Here is a 22,119-nt window from a genome sequence, read left to right on the forward strand (position 1 = left end):
TTTGTTTACTGATTTTTGCCTCTGCTCAGGAATGCTTACTGGTTGGGTGGAATCAATTTTAGGAAGATGATTTAAAGAATAAATTGGAAGAACAAAAAGACTCTGCTTGCCCTTTATTCCTTAAATTCACATTTAAAATTGTGTTCCTCTTTATAGCAAACCTAGGTGATTGCAAATGTCTTGCAGTGAATTCTTAAAAATTTCCCGTGAGGTTGGGTAATGGAGATAGAATTAAATTACAAATACAAGTACTTCCTTCTCTTAGAGACAGAAATTATCTGTCTGTGGAAAAAGCCTCTGAAAAGTATGTACATTTCATTTTATGTTGCAAGGTTTATTCAGAATGTATAGATGTGGAAGTTAAATTGAAGGAATAAACTGAGTAGTAAGCATTATAGCATGTGGTTTAGTCAGGAACTAATTAAGAGTCCTAAGTAAGACTTGATCTGGCATTTCAAGCCATAAGAGATTTTTCCTAGTTGGCAGCATATATTTTTTTCTCCTTCTAAATTAAAGAATTTGAGGAGATTAAACTATTTTCCAGGCCACCACACTAATACGCAGTGTATAGCAACACTTGGGATGGAAGGTTGGCAGATACTATAATTATTTTTTTAATCCCAGTACTGACGTAGGCAATTATTTCATCATTAAATTTTACTAAGACACTGTCTAAATTTGAGTTTTCAATAGCATTCTCATGCTATCCTAACCAGTTTTATATATTAGATTTTAAGTATATCATACTTTATTTCCTTACATGAGAGTTCATATAGGTTTAATAAAATACTAGCCATAAAACTAATATCTAAGCATGACTAAACCAGATTTTGCTTTTTCCCCAGTTTTTATTTTTTTCCTACTTTAATTTGTATTTAAGAAGTTTCTGAAATATGTAAGATAATTTTTACCTATGGTGGGGTATAAATAGTAGGGACAAATAAGATTTGAAATTCATATAGACCCAATTTTGAATCTTGCCTCTGCCTCTTAATTAGGTGTATTATCTTAAGTTAGTTTTTTTAAGTAACAGTATAAATCTGAAATAATAATATGAATGTTGCATAGCTTAAATTGTAAAGCTTAAATAATATTTCAAATAACATAACCTGGCAAGTATTCTATAATTGGTAGCTTATCATCATCTCATAAGCATTTGGTTTGTACAGATTGATAATATTTAGTGAAATAGTGATGTGAATGATGACTGATGCTAAATATATTAGTATTAAGTGATAAATTTTATTTCCCTTTAGCAACTTTTATCTAAATGTCCCTGGAAGGAATACAAATCTGACTCTGGAAAGCCTTACTATTATAATTCTCAAACAAAAGAATCCCGCTGGGCCAAACCTAAAGAACTTGAGGATCTTGAAGGTAACATAGGAAAATATAACTTTTAATGTTAATTTTTTTACATAGCCATGTCATTCACAATGAAGCAATCCTTCATAAATAGTATTGTTCAAACACAGGTCTTATTTTTAAAAATTAAATGATTAGAACATTTTAAATGGTGTAACAGTTTTATGGGCTCTTATTTTCTTGTTGCTCTAGATATCAGTTCTATAGATTTTAAATAGATTTTTATTTGATTTGATTCCACTGAAACTAGGATACCAGAATACCATTGTTGCTGGAAGTCTTATTACAAAATCAAACCTGCATGGTGAGCTGCTTTGATAATTCATTTTCTGTTATTTTTTAACATTTTTAGAGTATGTTACTAATGTTCACTAACCATGATTGGATAAATCTGCAGTGCGAAATCTCTAATTCAAAGAATTCATTTAAGGGTTATATTATAAATGAGCTTGGGGCTTTTAAAATTATACTTTAATTTTTAAAACTATTAATATACTATTGGAAAATTGAATAAGGACATCATGTATAGTATTTCTAAATACAGCTGTGAGTATTGGTACATACATACAATAGGTGACTTAACCCATGTAGCAGATAGCAAAGAACCTTGAGTCTTAGTTAAAATCTTTTTAATGTATTCTCAGACTATACATTTAATGCTGATTTTATTTTAGCACGTTTTAAAACAGCCTTTGTGTGTGTTATGGGAGAATTAAACAAATGCCATGTCTCACTTGCAAAGAGGGAGTTTTTCATTATCCTCAACTATTCAGAATACTCCTGGAAATACTACCTAATATAAAACCCAGTTCTTCAAATAGAGAGTAGAGTAAGAATTGAAAATTTAATTCTTTTATTCTCCCTTCTAGTAGAATCTGGTGTCATAAACTATCAACTTAGAAGCAGTAGATTTTAGAAATGCTAATACAGTAGTCTGTAGTGTATATTATAGTGTAGAATAAAGATGTCTGCAGAATGACATCTGAAAGTACAGAGAATAAAAATTACCTAAAGGCACTCTTGTCTCAAGTGTGTTTACATTTTCCCTGTTTCACATAACTGGCTTTAGATCATCATTGTATCAAGTTCAGCTTTGTTATCATTTATGTGGAGTGCCTCGTTCTTTAGTGAAGCTGAATATTTTTGTTACCCATAAGAAAAAAATTACTTTAATTGGAGTAAAAGCTGAAATATTGAATGCAAATTATTAAAGCCCAATTTAAATTTCTACACTATCATTGGTTAATAATAATATTATGGATAGGTAGAATCCCATCTTATTCGTTTAAGAAATATCAAGCTCATTTCTGATATAACTTTACTACAGATAGTTGGCGTGCATAACTATCTACCTGTCAGTGGTAGTATATATGTGCTGGAATTTCATAATGTGAATTTGATCTCATTTTGAATTTGGTATCTAAAAAAAAAATACTATAGTTTTATCTCTGAGAAAAATACTGTTTTATTCCAGAATGATACAGATATTTTCAGGGAGTTTTTGCAGTAGGCAGCAGCCTTTGGGAAAGTAGCAGTGTGCAGAGAAACTTTCCTAAAAACTGCTGTCATTTAAATTTGTCTTCATTCTTTAATTGCTGCCCTGGAACTTTGGAGCAAGCATTTGCTCTGAAAAAGTTGATGTATTAGTGGATGGTAAATTAAATCTTACTGTATGAAACTTCTCTTTGTCTTCCTTTAAAGTTTGTTTTCAGTGACTGTATTTAAAAACCATGTCATATAACTTTTCTTTTTTCTCTTTAATAGCAATGATTAAAGCTGAAGAAAGCAGGTAAGCAATTTTTGGATACAGTTTACAAATGTATCCATTTGTACAGTTTACAAATTTGGTATCTACTGTAACATTCTTGTTTTAACTCTTTGCTTTATAGGATGAATGGTATTTAATGTGTTAGGTCTGGTGGTTGCATGTCTTTGGGACAAGGGGAAGGATGTTTACTGAGGATAAACAAGTGACACTTTCCCTAGACCATGATTATTTGAATTTGGATTATATCGTTTATGAATTAAGACTGTTACGGAAAAGTCCAAAATTTGGTTTATTTCTCAAATTTGGGAATGGATAAAGTAGTATGTATCCCTCCCTTTATTTAGGTTTTCTTTTTAATATGTAAAATGGATAAAATTTAAAGTTCTTAAAGAAATTTATGATATAGGCCAAATTTTTATGTTTTAATGCAATCTGATAGGACATTTAGTAAATAATTTATTGGACTTTTGGAACTTCGGAGTGTTTCTTCAGTCTCTGTCATAAATGTTTGCTCAAAGTAATCCAGTTGCATTCTATGGTTTCAGTTTTTTCAAATGGCTTAATAGTTTAGCACATAGTCTTTTTCCCTTCTGTGGTTTCTCTTATTCATTTGGTTTTATGATAAATATTAGTGTTTTTGGCTTTCTGATATCTTAATGAGATCACCGATTTTTTTGTTTTTGTTTTTGTTTTCTTACCATACAGTAAGCAAGAAGAGTGCACCACAACATCAACAGCCCCAGTTCCTACAACAGAAATTCCTACCACAATGAGCACCATGGCTGCTGCAGAAGCTGCAGCTGCTGTTGTTGCAGCTGCAGCTGCAGCTGCTGCAGCTGCTGCTGCAGCCAATGCCAGTGCTTCCACCTCTGCTTCTAATACTGTGGGTGGAACTGTTCCAGTTGTTTCTGAGCCTGAAGTTACTTCGATTGTTGCTACCGTTGTAGATAACGAGAATACAGTAACAATTTCAACTGAAGAGCAAGCACAACTTACTAGTACTCCTGCTGTTCAGGATCAGAGTATGGAGGTATCCAGTAATACTGGAGAAGAAACAGCTAAGCAGGAAACAGTAGCTGAGTAAGTTTAGTGACTTCACTTTTGCAAATCGGTACCAGGCTCCATTAGTATAAGAAAGTGCTAGTTTACTTGGTGTCCAGTAAGTGTTTAGAAAGTTTTTGAGCATCAAAACATATGAACCTTTAGATAATGAATCCTTTTCAAGGCTGAATTTTGTGGGGTCATGCTCTTAATCTGTTGTAAAACTAATCCTCAGAAGTTTTAGGAAGCCGAATTCGTAGATACAGGGTGAGGCACAAATTTAAAGGGGGTTCTTAATTACCAAGCACCTTAGTAATCAAAGTATCAATAATGGTGCAGTAATTTTTCATTTTAGGTCAGAATTAATGCCAAAAGTCCATCATTAATAAACTAACAAAATTTTAATTAAAGATAGGATCAGTAGTATTGATTTTCCTTATTTTGTGATTGCCAACTATGGCTTAGTACAGTCCTGCAAGGAACTGCTGTGGTTTGATGTACAAACAGAAGCAAAAAATTAAGTAAACAAAATTAAAGATTTCGTAGGGTATAGGAAAACTGTTTTTGGAATTGGTAAATTTTTTTAATAAGGCAAAACAGCTGCATCTGTCAATTTATAGTTTACATATACTTGTGTTCACTTTAATCTGGTAATATTTCATATGGTTGCGCTTTATAAAGATACAAAAAGCACGCTTGAGCTGTGGCTCTTGTCTTTATTGGTGTCCTCATAAAATAATGTTAACTGTGATGTCAAATTCCAAACATGATCATCCATCTTAGTATTTAAGCCTATTATTGATTTCATCTCTCTTTTTGTTCTTGTAAATATTCTTGATATGTACGTTTCCCAAAGTGAGAATTGGTTTAGGATTTTTTCTGATATTTACAAGTTGAAAAAGGACTTTATAAAATATACTTGAAGGCATAAAAGAGTAATTAACATTTTATTTATGTCCTTCTGCCCTTTTTCATTTTTATCTTTGAAGTTGTATTTTTTTAATACTCTCTACAGCTAACATGGGGCTCCAACTCCCAGCCCCGAGATCAAGAGTTGCATGCTCTTCTGACTGAGCCAGTCAGGCTCCCCTCCTTCTGCCCATTTTCTGTGCATTTAAAAATATGGGCATTATCTGTTTTACACATCTATCTAATGTCTTCTACATTGTAAGGATATATACTCTATCATGTTGAATAATGGCAGGTTATATTTACATAAGCATAAATTTCATTGTTATACATATTTAGTTGTTGGGGGAAGATTTTTTTGTTTTGATATTTTGTTAATTCTAGAGAGAGCAAGTGGAAGTGGAGCATGAGCAGAGGGAGATAGAATCTTAAGGAGGTTCCACTCTCAGCACAGAGCCTGACGTGGGGGTGGAGCTTGATCCCAGAATGATGAGATCATGACCTAAGCTAAAATCAAGACTCAGATGCCTAGCCGACTGAGTCACACAGGCACCCCGAATTGATATTGTTTGTATCTTTTATACTTTATTTTTCCACAATAATTTTTCATAACTTTAGGGTCCATTATTTCCTGCTTATTTTCTTTCTAATATATACTTACAGTTCCTAAGTCAACGTAATCTTTTTAATTACTGCAGTGTAGACCATTTAAGTTTTGACTGAGCTCTTTATACTATTTCTGACAATTTTAAATAAACTTCCCAAAGTAAGGTTACTTGATTCAGAGTGTAAATATATTTTGTTGTTGTTAGTATTTGTTCTAGTGTTGCCCTAAGCATTTTACTTCGCTTTTTTGTTTTTTTCTGCATTTTTTCCCCTTTATACAGAAAAACATGTTAGGATTATATGACCTTTTCATTTCATAAAGATCCCCATACTAGTACAGTTGATAACTCTTGGGTATGTTAATTCTTTTGTTTTAGGTCAGTGTTTGGTGTATTTTTTAGTAACTTATCAAAGAGTAAATACTTTTGGTTTTGCAGATCATAAAGTCTTGTCACAGTGATGCAGTTCTGCTGTGGTAGCACACAACAAGCCCTAAACAATATATAAGCTCATGAGTAAAGCGATATTTACAAAAACAGGAGGTGGGCTAGATTTGGCACAGGAGTCATAGTTTGCCCATCCTGATTTTATTGATCCTTCACATGTTTTTTATATTTATGCACACTTAGCCAAATCTTTAGTTACTAAGTGACTGATAGGAAGGCACAGATACATATTTTAGGGTTGGTTTTTTTGTTTGTCTTATGTTCGTTAATTTTTGAGAAAGTGTGTGAGCAGGGAGAGGCAAAGGGGGTGGAGGGAGAAAGGATCCAAAGCAGACTTAGCACTGACATCAGGGATCCTGACACAGGGCCCAAATTCACAAACCATGTAATCATGACCTGAGACGAAGTTGGATGCTTAACTAACTGGTGCCCCTGGATAAGTTTTATAAGCTATTTAAAATTATTCATTTGTGGACTAGTGGAACTAGTGTTATAGTGTAATTGTTTCTTTTACAGGCCCTCTTGTAGGGTCCTATTTAACAGTGATTTAGGGGAAAACTATGCCATCTTTGTCTTTATGTTTAGGTAAGTGTGTAGGGCTCACACTGGAAGAATTTATTCTAAGATTGTAAAATTTAATCTCCATACAGATGCTTAAATAATAAATATTGTTTTTCTGAGTGAAGCAATGTATATTTAAATTATAAATACCATGTTTAAATTTCCCTTTAGTTTTACTCCAAAAAAAGAAGAGGAGGAAAGCCAACCAGCAAAAAAAACCTATACTTGGAATACAAAGGAGGAAGCAAAGCAAGCGTTTAAGGAATTATTAAAAGAAAAGGTATTAAAACATTTTTATATGACACAATCCAATAAAAGAAGTTACTCTTGAATGCAGTCAGTACCTTGATGCCTTTATTGAAAACACTAATTTCATAAACTGTTGTAACTTAGAATGAACTAAATTGATCTTTTTTTGAAAAATACTTTTGTGAAACTGATCTTCACCAAAAACTATCATGTACAGCGTAATACACAGCATCTCCATATTTAATATATTTTTTATTCAAAAAATTGATTACCTTTTAATCAGTCTTAAAAAGTATTCATGCTTAAAATATCAATTTTAAGTTTTCTTTTTAGTCTATGTATAATACCAAAGTTTGCTGGTTCAATAAGAAATTATTAGACCTCTTTTAGACTTCTGGAAGGGGAAGTGCTTGATGTTTGCATGAGTATTATGTTTTAATTCCTGTTGTATGACTTACAGTATATGTGCAAGTTTTAATTTTGTCATTAAATGGTTTTCAGCGAGTACCATCTAATGCTTCATGGGAACAAGCTATGAAAATGATCATTAATGATCCACGATACAGGTAACACTTGAAGTTTTTTATTTACTTTTCCAACTAGCAAATTCAGAATTGTGTGAGATAGTGTAATTTTTCACTTTCACAGTCTTCTGTTATTTTGGATATCAAGAACAGTTTTATGTCAGATATAAACCAAAAAATCAAAAAAACTTGTCATATAATTTGAGCACCAGCCATGGATGAAATTACAATTTTTTTTAATTAGAAATTATTTTCTATAATCATTTCTTAATCAGTAATATCTTACTGAAATTTTCTTAATTTGTGAATGAAATTACTTTTTTCCCCAAAACATCGACATTTGATCATCCTGCCTTCATTTACTTTTATATGGTATTTTTCTGTTTAGTGCTTTAGCAAAGTTAAGTGAAAAAAAGCAGGCCTTTAACGCTTACAAAGTCCAGACAGAGAAAGAAGAAAAAGAAGAAGCAAGATCAAAATACAAAGAGGCTAAGGAATCCTTTCAGCGTTTTCTTGAAAATCATGAGAAAATGACCTCCACAACTAGATACAAGTAAGATTTTAATGCATAATATATGTTTACTGCATTGTTTTTATGTCAGACGTTTTGCCAAGTACCATAACTAGTCTCACGTAGATGCTCATTAAATAAATTATTGTCAGTGTGGCAGTTTCATAAGATACAAGATAAATCAGGGGCACCTGGGTGGCTCAGTTGGTTAAGTGGCCAACTTTGACTCAGGTCATGATCTCACAGTTTGTGGGTTCGAGCCCCGCATCAGACTGTGCTGACAGCTCAGAGCCTACCTAGAGCCTGCTTTGGATTCTGTGTTTCCCTCTCTCTCTCCCCCTCCCCCACTCTTGCTTTGTCTGTCTCTTTCTCTCAAGATTAAATAAACATTTAAAAAAATTTTTAAAAAAAGATACAAGGCCAATCAGTAATGAAATGTGGAATTTAACTTATATACTGAGTTATTAATTAGGGGCTGAAAAGGGAGGTAGACTGAATATAGTAATTAAAGCCTCACTTCTTTCTAGTTATAAAAATTGAGATTTAACATTTTTGCCATAAGTCGTTAGTTCATTATCCATATGTGTGCTTCCTTATTTTCCTCTGTTTTCAAGAAAATCATTAGTGAAGGATTCTTCATTTCTTTAAATAGTCCTCTATTTCATGTATTAACTAAACTTCTGGCAACTCTTTGACATCTATAATTTAGTTCCATAGACCATTAGTGTCCATGTAGCTACCCTAAGCTACCCATGTACCTGCCCTAATATTTTCTTCAGTACAAGACATGGCTCAATTAGAATTATCCACTTGATTTCTAGGGAGGAGTGGACCCCTGTTTTGTTCTTTTTCTTAATTATTCAAAAGCTTTCCTGAGTATAATAATACTCATGAACTTAGAGTGGAAAGGAATGCTCATTGGATGGTTTTACACTTACTATAAAATTGGCCTCAATTTTTATTGAGCAGTATAGAGTAACATCTATTTTTTTTTTTCTCTCTCTAGAAAAGCAGAGCAAATGTTTGGAGAGATGGAAGTCTGGAATGCAATATCAGAACGTGATCGTCTTGAAATCTATGAAGATGTTTTATTTTTTCTTTCAAAGAAAGAAAAGGTATTACTCCTTGCTCTTAGTATTTCTAGATGATACAAAGTATTTCTTCATTCTGATTAGGAGTTACCTTATAACCTGTCAATTTTTTGGTTTATTCAATTTATGTAGTATCGCAGATACAATAAACCTAACTTATCGGAAGTTAGGTTTAAAAATGGATAGCTCCTAGGACTCGGATGCTCAGTTGGTTGCCCATCCAACTCTTGATTTTGGTTCAGGTCATGATCTCACAGTTCATAGGAGTAAGCCCTGAGTCAGGCTCTCTGCTGACAGATCGGCTCAATTAGAGCTCTCTGCCCCCATGCCACTCATCCACATGCTCTGCTCTCTCAAAAATAAAGAAAGAAACTTCAAAAAAAATAAAAACAAATAGCTCCATTAGTAGCAGTTACTAATGTGAACATAGTAGGTACATATTTATCCAACTATTGCTTGAATTGTTACAGAGTGGCTGTCTTATGCCCACTTTGAAAGATACCTTTTTTAAAGTTTTTAAAACACTCAAATTTCATGATCTATTTATGTACATTTCTTTTATAGGAATATAAAAGAATACATATCTATATATAATATATATATAAGTAATATAGAATTGTTACCACTAAAATGTGCTTCTAGGATAGCGTTTTAAAGCATTTCGTGTCTGTTTTATTATGCATTATTGTATATTACTCAGTCTTAAGAAATTTATAAGAATGTAATTATGAACAAAAACTTGAACATAACTGAAGGTGAAGACCATAACATTTACCTATTGTGTGTTTTGTCTACAGACTTTAGTTTTAGACTTTGTTTATAATGCATAGTTATAGGTAGAGAGATTTATAGAGTTGTTGGGGAGATAACAGTTTCCAGACGTCAGCTTCTTAGAAAAGAGGCAAAAAAACAAATGGAAGGTAAGCAATTATCAGGCTAAGCATTTTGACAAAAGCACTGGAAAGGTAGTTTGATATGTAAAATAACATGAAATTTGGAAATCAGACTGTAATAAATAAACCCTCATTGTAGTTCAGATGCCATACTTTGTTTGAACCTCAAAATATGTATTCATATTTTTGACTTAGGAGCAAGCAAAGCAGTTACGAAAGAGAAATTGGGAAGCCTTAAAAAACATACTTGACAACATGGCTAATGTAACATACTCTACTACCTGGTCTGAAGCACAGCAGTATCTGATGGATAATCCAACTTTTGCAGAAGATGAGGAATTACAGAGTAAGAATAATGACTGAATGGGAGAAAGTTCTTTAAAAGTCCCAATAGCAGTGAATTCTCACTTTTATTATGAGAACACTAAGTGAATTTTATAGAGTTGTTTGTCCATTCCTGATACAGTGTTGGTTTCCAAATAGAGTCTAGTTGAGTTTCATTATTTAGGAAGAAAATATTAGCTTTATCGGATAATTCTTGCAATATATTTGTCACAAATCAAACCTGAAATTATTTTTTACCTTTTTTATGTGACTGGTAAGAACCAGATTAATTATCCCAATTTTATTCACACTGTCTCCTTGAGGTAATGGCTTTAGAGATTTGCAAACAGCAAAAAATGTGTTCACAACATCCTATATTAAGCTCCCCCAGGTTCTGTCTTCTTCTGACTATCTAGTTGCTTTTTAAATTACACTTTTCTGGATTATCCCTAGAATACCATACCATTGTGTTTGGGGTAGGGCCTAAAACTCTGTCCTTTGAAAACATTTCACCCTCAAATTTAAGGTATCTTTTAATGAGAGTGTTTAGAAATTTTCAAAAAATATTTCCTATTTTGATGATTACAAGTCACATTTGAGTTTTTAAGTACAAATGTTTTGGAAAGATGAATTTGGGATTTGTAAGAAGGTAATGTAAATTGTGTATCTTACTGATATTGGACATTTTAACTTTTTTTAACTGAAAAAACTCTAGACATGGATAAAGAAGATGCATTAATTTGCTTTGAAGAACACATCCGAGCTTTAGAAAAAGAAGAAGAAGAAGAAAAGCAGAAGAGTTTGCTAAGAGAAAGGAGACGACAGCGTAAAAATAGAGAATCTTTTCAGGTAATTAAAAAAAATTTCTCTTTTCTATCTTAACTTCATAATATGGTTAGTAAGGTCGAACAATGATAGAAACAAATTTGAGACCCCCCCTGATCCCAGATGATTAACCTGGGCTTTTAACGTAGGTTTCGTGGTGGATCCATACACATTTAACTCATGTACTGTAATTAGTTTTGAATCCACCCAAGGAAAGCAGCCATTTTAGGCCATGGGAACATAAAAGGCTATAGCATATTTGATGTTTAAGGTGAGCATTGATAAGCTGATTAAAATTTTACTTTGTGGGGGGAGGGTGCCTTAGTGGCTCAACTCGTTGGGCGTCCGACTTCAGCTCAGATCATGATCTCCCAGTTCATATGTTCGAGGTCCACATCGGGCTCTGTGCTAACAGCTTGGAGCCTGCTTCATATTCTGTTTCTCCCTCTCTGCCCCTTCCCTGTTTGTGCTCGCTCACTCTCTCAAAAAATAAGTAAACATTTAAAAATAATTTTTTTTTTTAAGATTCACTTGGGAAAGAAGAGTAGCATGAGAGAAAATTGAAAACAAAATAGCTATGATGACTCGTTAGTATTAGTTGATTTTTAGTGTCTAGAAAACAGTAGGGAATACTGTGGAGTATATAGTTTGAGGATGGGCCATAAGTGTATACATAGAAGCTGAAATTGTATTTCCTATTTATATAGACTAGTTGCTCATTTTCACCTCCAAGTACCACTTTCATCCTCTTGTTAATAGGAATAAGATGGAGTAATGAGTTTCTGCATAAGATGGAGTAATGAGTTTCTGCATTTCATATTTCACCAGACTGCCTATTTCAATAATTACCTTTAAAATTTTTGTTTATGTTTATTTTTGAGAAAGAGATACAGCGCGTGCAGGGGAGGGACAGAGAGAGAGAGGGAGACTCAGAATCTGAAGCAGGCTCAAGGCTCTGAGCCTTCAGCACAGAGCCTGATGCAGGGCTTGAACTCATGAACCTCAAGATCATGACCTGAGCTAAAGTCAGATGCTTAACCAACTGAGTCATCCAGGTGCCCCTCAATGATTGTCTTAACAGCAGTTAGCATTGATTGCTTACTGCTATACCTTTTAAATTGATAATCACTTAAATTTAAAACAGTTTTTTTAATGTTTATTTTTGAGAGACAGAGCATGAGCAGGGGAGGGGCAGAGAGAGGGGGGGAGACAGAATCCAAAGCAGGCTCCAGCCTCTGAGCTGCATGTCTCAAACCCATGAACCACAAGATCATGACCTGAGCCAAAGTCACCCAGACGCCCCAGTCATTAAAAAAAAATTTTTTTTAAGTAAACTCTGCTCATTGTGGGGCTCCAGCCCAAAACTCCAAGATTAAGAATTGCTTGCTCTACTAACTGAAACAGCCAGGCACCCTACCTAGAGGGCTTTTAAATAAACTCTTTGCTGTCATGTCAGAGGTCATCAGCCATTTTAAATGCCATAGCCAGTGGCATTATTTTAGTCCTCATTCCTTAAAAACTTAACATTTATTACTCTTGAGTTCCTTTATTGTAGTGGTTTCCTATAGGATTCTTTTTTTTTTTTTAAATATTTTTATTTATTTCTAGGAGAGAGAGAGAGACAGCGTGAGCAGGGGAGGGTCAGAGAGAGAGGGTGTCACAGACTGAAACAGGCTCCAGGTTCTGAGCTGGCAGTCAGCACAGAGCCCGACGCGGGGCTCGAACCCACAAACCGCGAGATCATGACCTAAGCGAAAGTCGGACGCTCAGCCGACTAAGCCACCCAGGCGCCCCTCCTATAGGATTCTTAAACCACAAATTTGTTGAGCCTCATCCCTAGAATATGAGTCAGTAGATTTTGGTGGGTTCTGAGAATTTACATTTTTAGCAGGTTTCCACGTGATAGCCCATGCTTTGAGAATTGCTCTAGCCCAGTAGCCATATTTGCATGATTAGGACTGTATTGTCCAGTTTATCACATTTCAGCTTGGAAGAAGTTGAAAGGGCAGTTGGTTTTTGGTTTGTTTGTGTTTCATTTTTTTTAAAGCAATGATGTACAAGTTCTGCTCTTCTTGATATTCAACTGCTGAGAATTTTGGTCACATGGCTGCAACTAGTTAAAGAAGACTGGAAAATCTACATTTTAAATAAGCAGCCTTGTGCCTAGGAAGAAGGGAAAAACACATTTTTAAGTCTTTTAATTTTTTTTAATTTTTTTTTTTAATTTACTTCTGAGAGAGAGAGATGGCGTGATCAGGGGAGGGTCAGAGAGAGCACTGAGGTCTGCCAGCACAGAGCCTGACATGGGGCTCAAACCCACCAACCGCGAGATGATCTGAGCCGAAGTCGGTTGCTTAACCGACTGAGCCGCCCAAGTGCCCTTAGGTCTTTTAATATTCTATGGCAGCCTTTTAAAAAAGGATACATGTATGATAAAATAATAATACAATAAAAATAAATCTGGGTCATAGAAATTAGAAATTACTATGTCAGTACTGGGACTGGAGAATATAAAAGGGAAATCCTAATGTAAAGTCCAGGTGGGTCTTTTAGTCCTAAAATATGGCTATGATTTCTGATTACTGTTTCTGTAACTGGTTGCAACATGTTACATTGGTTTTGCATCCATTCTTGTTTGAAGAAAAGCGGAGTTGATAGGTTTCTGGTTTTCTTCAGGGCATTTCATTGATGGCCAGTAAAAATTTGTATGCCTCGGGGTGCCTGGGTGGCTCAGTTGATTAAGTGTCTGACTTCGGCTCAGGTCATGATCTCATGGTTTGTGGGTTTGGGCCCTGCTTCAGGCTCTGTGCTAAGAGCTCAGAGCCTGGAGTCTGCTTTGGAGTCTCTCTCTCTCTCTCTCTCTCTCTCTCTCTCTCTCTCTCTCTCCCCCTCCCCCTCCCCCACTCATGATCTTGTTTCTCTCTGTCTCAATAATAAACTTTAAAAAAAAATTAAAAAGAATTTGTATGCCTCATATATGGTTTTAGTATTATTTTTAAATTTCAGTAGTCTTTAATATATCCAAAATATTTTTTTAGCTTGGAATTAGTATTTTTAAAAATTGATTATTTTTTGGTAATCTTCAAAATCATTGTCAGTTATATACTGATGGCATATCTCCATTCAGAGTAGCCATATTTCAAGTACTTAGAAGCTACATTTGACCTGGGTCTACCATATTATATTGAACAGTGTAGGTGTAGTCATTTCAGGAGCAGAATTTTGGGCCATGGTTGTTTTTTTATTTTATTTTGGGCAGCGGTGGCCATAGTTCTTTAGAGACATTTGTTTCTAGAATTAAACTCCCTGTGGATTTGGGGAATCAGGAAATGTGTAAATATACTGAGTACAAAAGTTTCTATGTTGCCCTGAAAAAAAAAAAAGTGAATTGGAATAAGCATCTAAAGATTTAGCTTTGAGATATAAAATTAATATGGAAGAAACTGAAATGCCCATCTTATGGGACAATAAATTAAACCTTGGGAAAATAATTTAGCTTTTCAAAGATCCTTTTCTTAGAAGTGCAAAAGAGCTTTTTGCTAAAAGCAGATTTTACTTTCATCAGAGAGCATGTATTCTTTGTTCTTAAACATACTTGGGATACATTGGTTCAAGAGTTTCAAATATTGCTGTTTTTAAAGTGTTTGCATGTTACAGTAATCAGTAATCTTTCTAATACCTTGAAGATGATTTTTCAGTATAATGGGTTTTTGTTGTTGTTGGGTTTCTCTCCCAGATATTTTTAGATGAACTGCATGAGCATGGACAACTGCATTCTATGTCATCTTGGATGGAATTGTATCCCACAATTAGTTCCGACATCAGATTCACTAATATGCTTGGTCAGCCGGGTGAGATTGTTTTCTTTCCCTACTTATGGTTATGATAGTAGTTGGAATGGGACACAGAAGCAGGGAGTTGTGTTGGGGAATGGAGGGGTGCTTTATTTTTGTTTTATAAACAAAAAAGTAATTGCAGCTCTTTGGTTAGAGCTAGCTTTTGACTTCTTTAGTTTTTTCATTAGGATCAACTGCACTTGACCTTTTCAAGTTTTATGTTGAGGATCTTAAAGCACGTTATCATGATGAGAAGAAGATCATAAAAGACATTCTAAAGGTAAACAGTACACTTAGTATTTGTTGTCAATATGTAGTATATTTTAAAAATTCATGTTGTGTTCCTTTGACTTAAATATATTATTAGTGTTAACAAGATTTCTCTTTCTTAGGATAAAGGATTTGTAGTTGAAGTAAATACTACTTTTGAAGACTTTGTGGCCATAATCAGTTCAACTAAAAGATCAACCACATTAGATGCTGGAAATATTAAGTTGGCCTTCAATAGTGTGAGTTATCATCTTTACTATGAAAAACAACTAGCTTTAGGTTTCTACTAAACAACTACTTTAGTACAGTTTTTAATATAGTCAGCAAGAAGTACTTAAGCTGTAAGCTACTGAATAAGGGAATATGACTAGGATTTTACTGAGTCTTACAGAGAGTAAAGTAAAAGAAAAAAATAATGAAGTTTCCTTTGTTCAAAATAATTGGTATTATAAATTGGCTTATAACTTATATATGATGGGAGAATGCTCAAATTAATATGAATTATTTCAGCTATACTATTGTAACTGATTAAATATGATTTTCTAAAAGTTACTAGAAAAAGCAGAAGCCCGTGAACGTGAACGAGAAAAAGAGGAGGCTCGAAAGATGAAACGAAAAGAATCTGCATTTAAGAGTATGTTGAAACAAGCTACTCCTCCAATAGAGTTGGATGCTGTCTGGGAAGATGTATGTATAATTGTGAAATCTTTCTAATGATTCATTTACTTTACAGTTGAAGTTATTTGTAGAATATAAATTAAATATATTGAGAATGTTTTCAGAGTGTGAAGTCAGCTCTGACCCGGCACTTAGGAATACTTATTAAAAATGGTTTGCACTTCAGAAGAAAAGAAATAAGATAGATTTTGAGGGGACGAGACTGTCACAGTTAACCACTTGCTGTTGTGATTCTTTTTAATCATATTGGGATAGTTTTCTTGATATTTATGTATTTATTTCATATCTGAATTTTTCAGATCCGGGAGAGATTTGTAAAAGAGCCTGCATTTGAGGACATAACTCTAGAGTCTGAAAGAAAACGAATATTTAAAGATTTTATGCATGTGCTTGAGGTAATTTTAGTGTTCTCATAATTGTATCAACTATTAAAAAATAGATAAAAATATTAACGAGAAGATTAAAGTATGTTTTTTAAATTATACTGCCCCTATATAAATGTCATTACCTAAGATGGTTAAGGAATTGATTTTTCCATACAAATGCCTTTAAGTCAAGGGAGCTGAGTTTGCATGAGAATATAAAGATTTGTTCTTAGAGTTTATATTTGTTTCACATTTTGACTGTGTGGGCAGTAGTTTAGCAGCCTCCTAGAATGACTGGTAAACCTAAAGAAAACTTGAACTTTTTAAGCACACTTTTCAAACATTACACTGTGTTAGATGGGTTGACTGTTGAGGGAGGTGTGGAAAATAATGGAATAAGTAGTAAGTTACTCCATTAGCTGAATAAGGGTATTTTGATGATTTCAGGTAGGTACGTGTATATGTATATAATAAATATGCTAAATTGACCAGTAATGCTAAATAATATTTGGTGCCTCTGTGGGGCCAGACATTGTTCTAACTTTTACAAATACTACATATATGAACTTAATCCTCGTATCAACCTTGTGAAGGTATAGATGAACAAACAAAGGTAAAGAGAAGTAAAGTCATATGCAGGGAAAGGATCTAGTCCAGGCAGTTTGACTCTAGGGTCAGTGCTTTTAAGAACCCTATCCTGGCAGTTACATAAAGTGATCCTTTAGAACATGCTAAAAAGCTAGAATTTATTTAACATTAGAGTGTTGAATGGTATGGTCATTGGGCACTGCAGGTCACTTATTCAGTGTTTTCTTTAGATTTCTTATTCTTGATGCATTTCATTGTTGACAACAGTTTGCTCCGTTAACATGTATCCACATGCACCTTTATTATTTCCCACCTGACTTTTCAATCTAGTCCTGGAGGCCTCTAGATCCTCTCTATTTGAAGTATGTTTCAGAGCAGCAGCATCTGCATACCTGAGAGCTTGTGAGAAATTCAGAATGTCAGAATTGCTGGAATCGGGGTCATTGAAACAAGATTCTCCAGCACTACAATAGAGTTAGTTGTGAGTAGCTCTGCTCTAGCTAGTGTCTTAACATTGTCCTAATCATCAACAGGATTCTCTGATGACCTGTGCTGAGAGTAAAGTGCTGAGGTCATAAATGGAACCGAAGATGGTAGCAGAGGGAGGAGCTGATCACATTGGAATAAGTTTTGGCACCCCAGTAGTCTGAGCCTTTGAGTTAGAAAAGGAGACAGAATTCTCATTCAGTAACATAAAGTAAAAGGAGCTTCCCTTTTGAGCCAAATCTTTTATTTCGGCTTACTTGTAAATTGAAGCATAATTATTTTCAAAGCCATAGATAAGTTTGGAGGCAAGGAGCTTTTACTGCAGCATTAAGGAGTTAAAATCCACAAAGACAGATTTCCTTTTCTGATTTTGTGCAGTATTCGAGTTAGATTGCCTTTGGAGCTCTTAAGTTTGACTAAGAAGTGAATGCTTCTTGGGTGCAGAGAAAAAGGAATAGATTTTGCTTTATTCTGAGACTAACCTCATTCGTGTTAGTTCAGGGATGGCTCTGAGGTAGTTCTTTTTCATGGTGCCAAGCCTAGCTTGCTGAACAAAGCCAGATTCATCATAAAACCATGTGTGAACGCAGTTTTATTTCATTGTTGTTGAAAGCAGAACTGCTCTGCAGATTATACTTGTCTGGAGTGTATGTAATACTTTGCTGTGTTTAGATGGCGAAACGAGTGGTACAGGAAGGATGGTTGGGAAAGAACAGAACATTGCTGATTCTTTGCAGTTTCAAGGAATTACATTGTAAATGTGCAAAACAAATGAGATTTTTACTCTAATAACTTGTTTAATATTTCAGTATTCTTTATGATCTGCTGTCTAAAGTAAATGTAAACTTTTGAAATCCTTTTCTTTCTATGCCTATAGCATGAATGTCAACATCATCATTCAAAGAACAAGAAACATTCTAAAAAATCCAAAAAACATCACAGGAAACGTTCCCGTTCTAGATCGGTAAGAAAGTTTATTAAGGCACCCTAAGTATTGAAATTTTCATTAGCAACAATATGAATGAAATTATGTGTATTATGTAGGGGTCAGATTCAGATGATGATGACAGCCATTCAAAGAAAAAAAGACAGCGATCAGAGTCTCGGTCTGCTTCAGAACATTCTTCTAGTGCTGAGTCTGGTAAGTGTTATCTTTTAACTTGATCACAGTCATTGGCACTTGGATATCCTCAAATTCTGACATTTCTTTTTCTTTTCATGTTGCTTAGAGAGAAGTTATAAGAAGTCAAAAAAACATAAGAAGAAAAGCAAGAAGAGGAGACATAAATCTGTAAGCAAGTTTTTAAATTTTTATACCATACCTAGACATTTCGTCCTTAACTTGTTAAGTGGCGATGGAAATCTTTTCTGTCTAGTCCTGTGCAGTCCCACACAGTTCAGGTAGACCCCTGACTCAGAAATTGGATAGTTTGTCTTGACCTTAATTTTTCTGTAAAATCTTCTAGCGATCTTTAAAACCATACACACACACACACCAGTGTTAAGATTCCCACTCTGGCTTTTTAAAATAACCTTAGAGAAAGACCCAAGTGTGTGGGTGTATGTGTTGCAGCTATGGTGAGAATCACAAGTCTAAATGTTCGACCGCTTCCTCTGCTCCTCATCCTTAATTTTACATATGCATCAAGATACATGTAAGGACCTTTTTCAAAATATAAGTACCTGTTGAGAGAGGTGTTTTTCTTCATGCTGTTCACTTAAATTTGTACAGAACTAATTAAGGACCACTTACTGAGGTGGTGACAGTATACTTTAAATCCTAGTCAGTTGAGGTTTTGAGGAGAGAATTTTATTGTATTACAGTCAGTCTAATCACAGCATCTTGTACATATCTGAACATTTTATTGGGTTGATAGAAAATGTAATGTTTGTCTGCATTTTACGTAATAAGTAAAATCCAGTCTTGTGTGCCTTCTTCTCTAATTTAGTAAAGCTCTTTTGTGATGTTATTTTATTAGAATGTCATCCTTCCCAAAGGACAGACCTTCCAAATTTCACACTAAGAACACACCTATAATATATGGATGTTCTTAAATATTACTTATATGGAGATATTAAAAAATGAATGATGTCTTCATCAAAATGTTAACATTACTTTTTATTTACACAGGACTCTCCAGAATCAGATGCTGAGCGAGAAAAGGATAAAAAGGAAAAAGACCGAGAAAGTGAAAAAGACAGAACGAGACAAAGATCAGAATCAAAACACAAATCACCTAAGAAAAAGACTGGAAAGGATTCTGTAAGTATTCAGAATTATTTCCTACTTGTGTTTTCACAATACAAAAATGGATTCCATGATTAAAATTATGACAGTAAATAGACTTTTGTCTACCACTGAAGAAAATGATGAAATTCAGTTACCTTTCACATAAAATAATTTGCTAGCATATATGGTTATGAATGACCTGATGTGAGTGTCCTATATTTTATATTCCATATTCCTCAGAAAATAAGTCTTCCATGATTATTGTTTTAACCCACTAAAAAAGGATATGATCTACCTTGTAAGTTCTAAGAAGTACTACTGTACATTTTTCTATCTGATTTTTTAAGGAATATAAGAGACTCAGTTCCGGAGTTCTCCCACCAGATGTGCACAGTTGATACTATTAAATTCAGTTTCAAAAGGTAGCATTTCAGTAACTTTCAGAAGTAATCATTCTGAGGGAAGAGGTGAGGGCAAAGGGATAGGAGAAAACTACAAGGCTAAGTTAACATTTTAATATCAAATTACATAAATAGCTTTTTAGTTTCCTATATATATGTGTGTGTGTGTGCATTTATGTCTTTGTATACGTATATGACAGCACAATAACAAGCCTTCCTACTACCCTTGCCATTCCTTCCACAAATACTGTGGAGTTAACAGGATTAATGCCTTTGAATCCACCTTGTATGCTCACTCACTCTCAAAAATAAACAAATAAAAGCTGCCCTGGTGAGTGATGCACATCCTTGGTGAAGAATGAAGATTAAGCTACTTATTAGCATCTCAGTGGTTTTTCTTTTTAAGAAGTTAAATGAAATCTCTGAAGGGAAGGATAATAGGTAAACTATCCACTTTCTAAAGGTTTTTCACAAATATTTTTATTGTTTGAGTTGTTTTCTAACATAGGATTGTCTTGTTCATAAATATTAAATGTTTATAGGAGGATAGTATCCTTAAAGCATAACACTTTTCTCTAATATAAAACACTTATAAGGTGACCTAAAGTCTGCAAAATTAGCAAGGAATATAGTGCTTTAGGTAATGAGCCCCCCCACCCCCAGCTTTCATTAAATGGAAACAAGAGATTTCATATTCAGTGGTATAACAGGAAAGAAAAGTAACCAGTATAAAAGTTTCTTCTGTCTCCCCTAATGTAACAGCCGTGTGATGGGTTTGTTGCTGTGGAGAAGAATCCATATAAATTTTGGATTTCCCTTTTCAAACATTTACTACTACTACTTAATGTTTTGAATACTGGCGTTAAATATTGTATCCAATGTCTTTTCAGGGTAATTGGGATACTTCTGGCAGTGAGCTGAGTGAAGGGGAATTGGAAAAGCGCAGAAGGACCCTTCTGGAGCAACTGGATGATGATCAATAAATTATACCAAATATATGTTTACAGTATGATTTAAAGTCTAATTCAGACCAGGGACTCTATTTTAAAAGTTCAATTGAAATAACACTGGGTTTTAATTAAATCACAGGAAAAAAAAAGTGCATTTAAGTATTGTTATTGTGGACTTTATAAAAGCAAAGGAAATTGAAAATAACTTTTGATTCTGTATCAAGAATCATTATTTTCATACGGTCATAACTGTCTTTGAGACCCTTTCATAGGGCACTGCAGGATGGATTAAAGGTGGCAATTTACTGATAACTGCAGATGTCTGTACTTTGTTCTGAAGTCTAAGTCAGCAGGTGATTTGATTTACTTTATAGAAGTTGGATTTTGAAGCTATAACAAAAATTTTTTTGATATTTAGTAGTACAAAAAAAGCACCAGCAACTGATAAAACTGCTTTTTTGTGCACTACCCAACTGGTTAAAGCTGATATGATCTTCTTTGGTGAATTCAGATATAGGTGTTCATAATGGAAACCTGGTAGACCCTTAACTATAGTGGTGCTAATGAGCACTACTATAATAAAGCCACCATTATTTTTTATGAAACATCTGAATACATTTTAAAAAGGCTGTCGTGAGGGCATTATTTTGAGGTGATGTTTAAAAAGTTAACATCAAATCAAATTGTAAATTAGTTTAAATATATTTGCCTTAAGGACCTACTAAAGAATGTGCCACCAAACGTTAAGCGATAGTTGCAATATCCTTGTCTGAAACAAAAATCAATGTTGACTTAAACATTTTCTTTAACAGTTGTCTTTTTTTTTTTTTTTTAATCCAATCTTTTCTCTTGCTTTTTTTCATTGAGGAAGTCTTTTATCTTCCCTGCTCACTGAGAAGTATTGACTTCGTGGTACACATTCTAAAGCATTTCTGATTTGAATATTTTTGTACATTTTTATCAATTATTAAACCTTCTCTTCTAGCGTGTACTAGTATTTATTTCTACTTAAACTACTTTAAGAAAATTGTATGATCATTTCAAGATATTAAATCCTTGAAATTTTGCTTCATCTTACCCACATAGCTAGGTTACTTTCCCTTATTAATATTTAGGAATATTACAAGTCAGTACATTTGAAGCCCCTATAATTTGTTTTTGATCTACAAATTTCCTATAGAAAATCTTTAGAAAGGCAATGG

At 34.0% G+C, this 22,119-nt stretch overlaps 1 protein-coding gene across 8 annotated transcripts in view; it reads left to right on the plus strand.

Annotated features, from left to right (window-relative positions):
• PRPF40A (pre-mRNA processing factor 40 homolog A) overlaps window positions 1–21,906 on the plus strand; it is a 52,932-nt gene extending 31,026 nt beyond the window's left edge. For 2 of the 8 annotated variants that reach the window (XM_039219416.1, XM_039219412.1), the window contains exons 7-26: window positions 1,257–1,377; window positions 1,616–1,669; window positions 3,130–3,154; window positions 3,839–4,213; window positions 6,868–6,976; window positions 7,447–7,511; window positions 7,858–8,022; window positions 8,987–9,095; window positions 10,160–10,310; window positions 11,004–11,137; window positions 14,850–14,964; window positions 15,138–15,229; window positions 15,342–15,458; window positions 15,769–15,906; window positions 16,197–16,292; window positions 18,214–18,300; window positions 18,381–18,477; window positions 18,566–18,627; window positions 19,468–19,599; window positions 20,858–20,950. In XM_039219416.1, the coding sequence (XP_039075347.1) occupies window positions 1,257–1,377; window positions 1,616–1,669; window positions 3,130–3,154; window positions 3,839–4,213; window positions 6,868–6,976; window positions 7,447–7,511; window positions 7,858–8,022; window positions 8,987–9,095; window positions 10,160–10,310; window positions 11,004–11,137; window positions 14,850–14,964; window positions 15,138–15,229; window positions 15,342–15,458; window positions 15,769–15,906; window positions 16,197–16,292; window positions 18,214–18,300; window positions 18,381–18,477; window positions 18,566–18,627; window positions 19,468–19,599; window positions 20,858–20,950 (2,337 nt within the window). Of the gene's footprint in view, window positions 1–1,256; window positions 1,378–1,615; window positions 1,670–3,129; window positions 3,155–3,838; window positions 4,214–6,867; window positions 6,977–7,446; window positions 7,512–7,857; window positions 8,023–8,986; window positions 9,096–10,159; window positions 10,311–11,003; window positions 11,138–14,849; window positions 14,965–15,125; window positions 15,230–15,341; window positions 15,459–15,768; window positions 15,907–16,196; window positions 16,293–18,213; window positions 18,301–18,380; window positions 18,478–18,565; window positions 18,628–19,467; window positions 19,600–20,857 lie in introns of all 8 variants that reach the window. The other 6 variants (XM_039219413.1, XM_039219417.1, XM_039219414.1 and 3 more) reach the window with 4 other exon arrangements.
• The last annotated feature ends 213 nt before the right edge of the window (window positions 21,907–22,119 follow it).

Source organism: Hyaena hyaena, unplaced genomic scaffold (assembly GCF_003009895.1).
Source record: "Hyaena hyaena isolate Hyena2069 unplaced genomic scaffold, ASM300989v1 scaffold_817, whole genome shotgun sequence".
Taxonomy (NCBI): domain Eukaryota; kingdom Metazoa; phylum Chordata; class Mammalia; order Carnivora; family Hyaenidae; genus Hyaena; species Hyaena hyaena.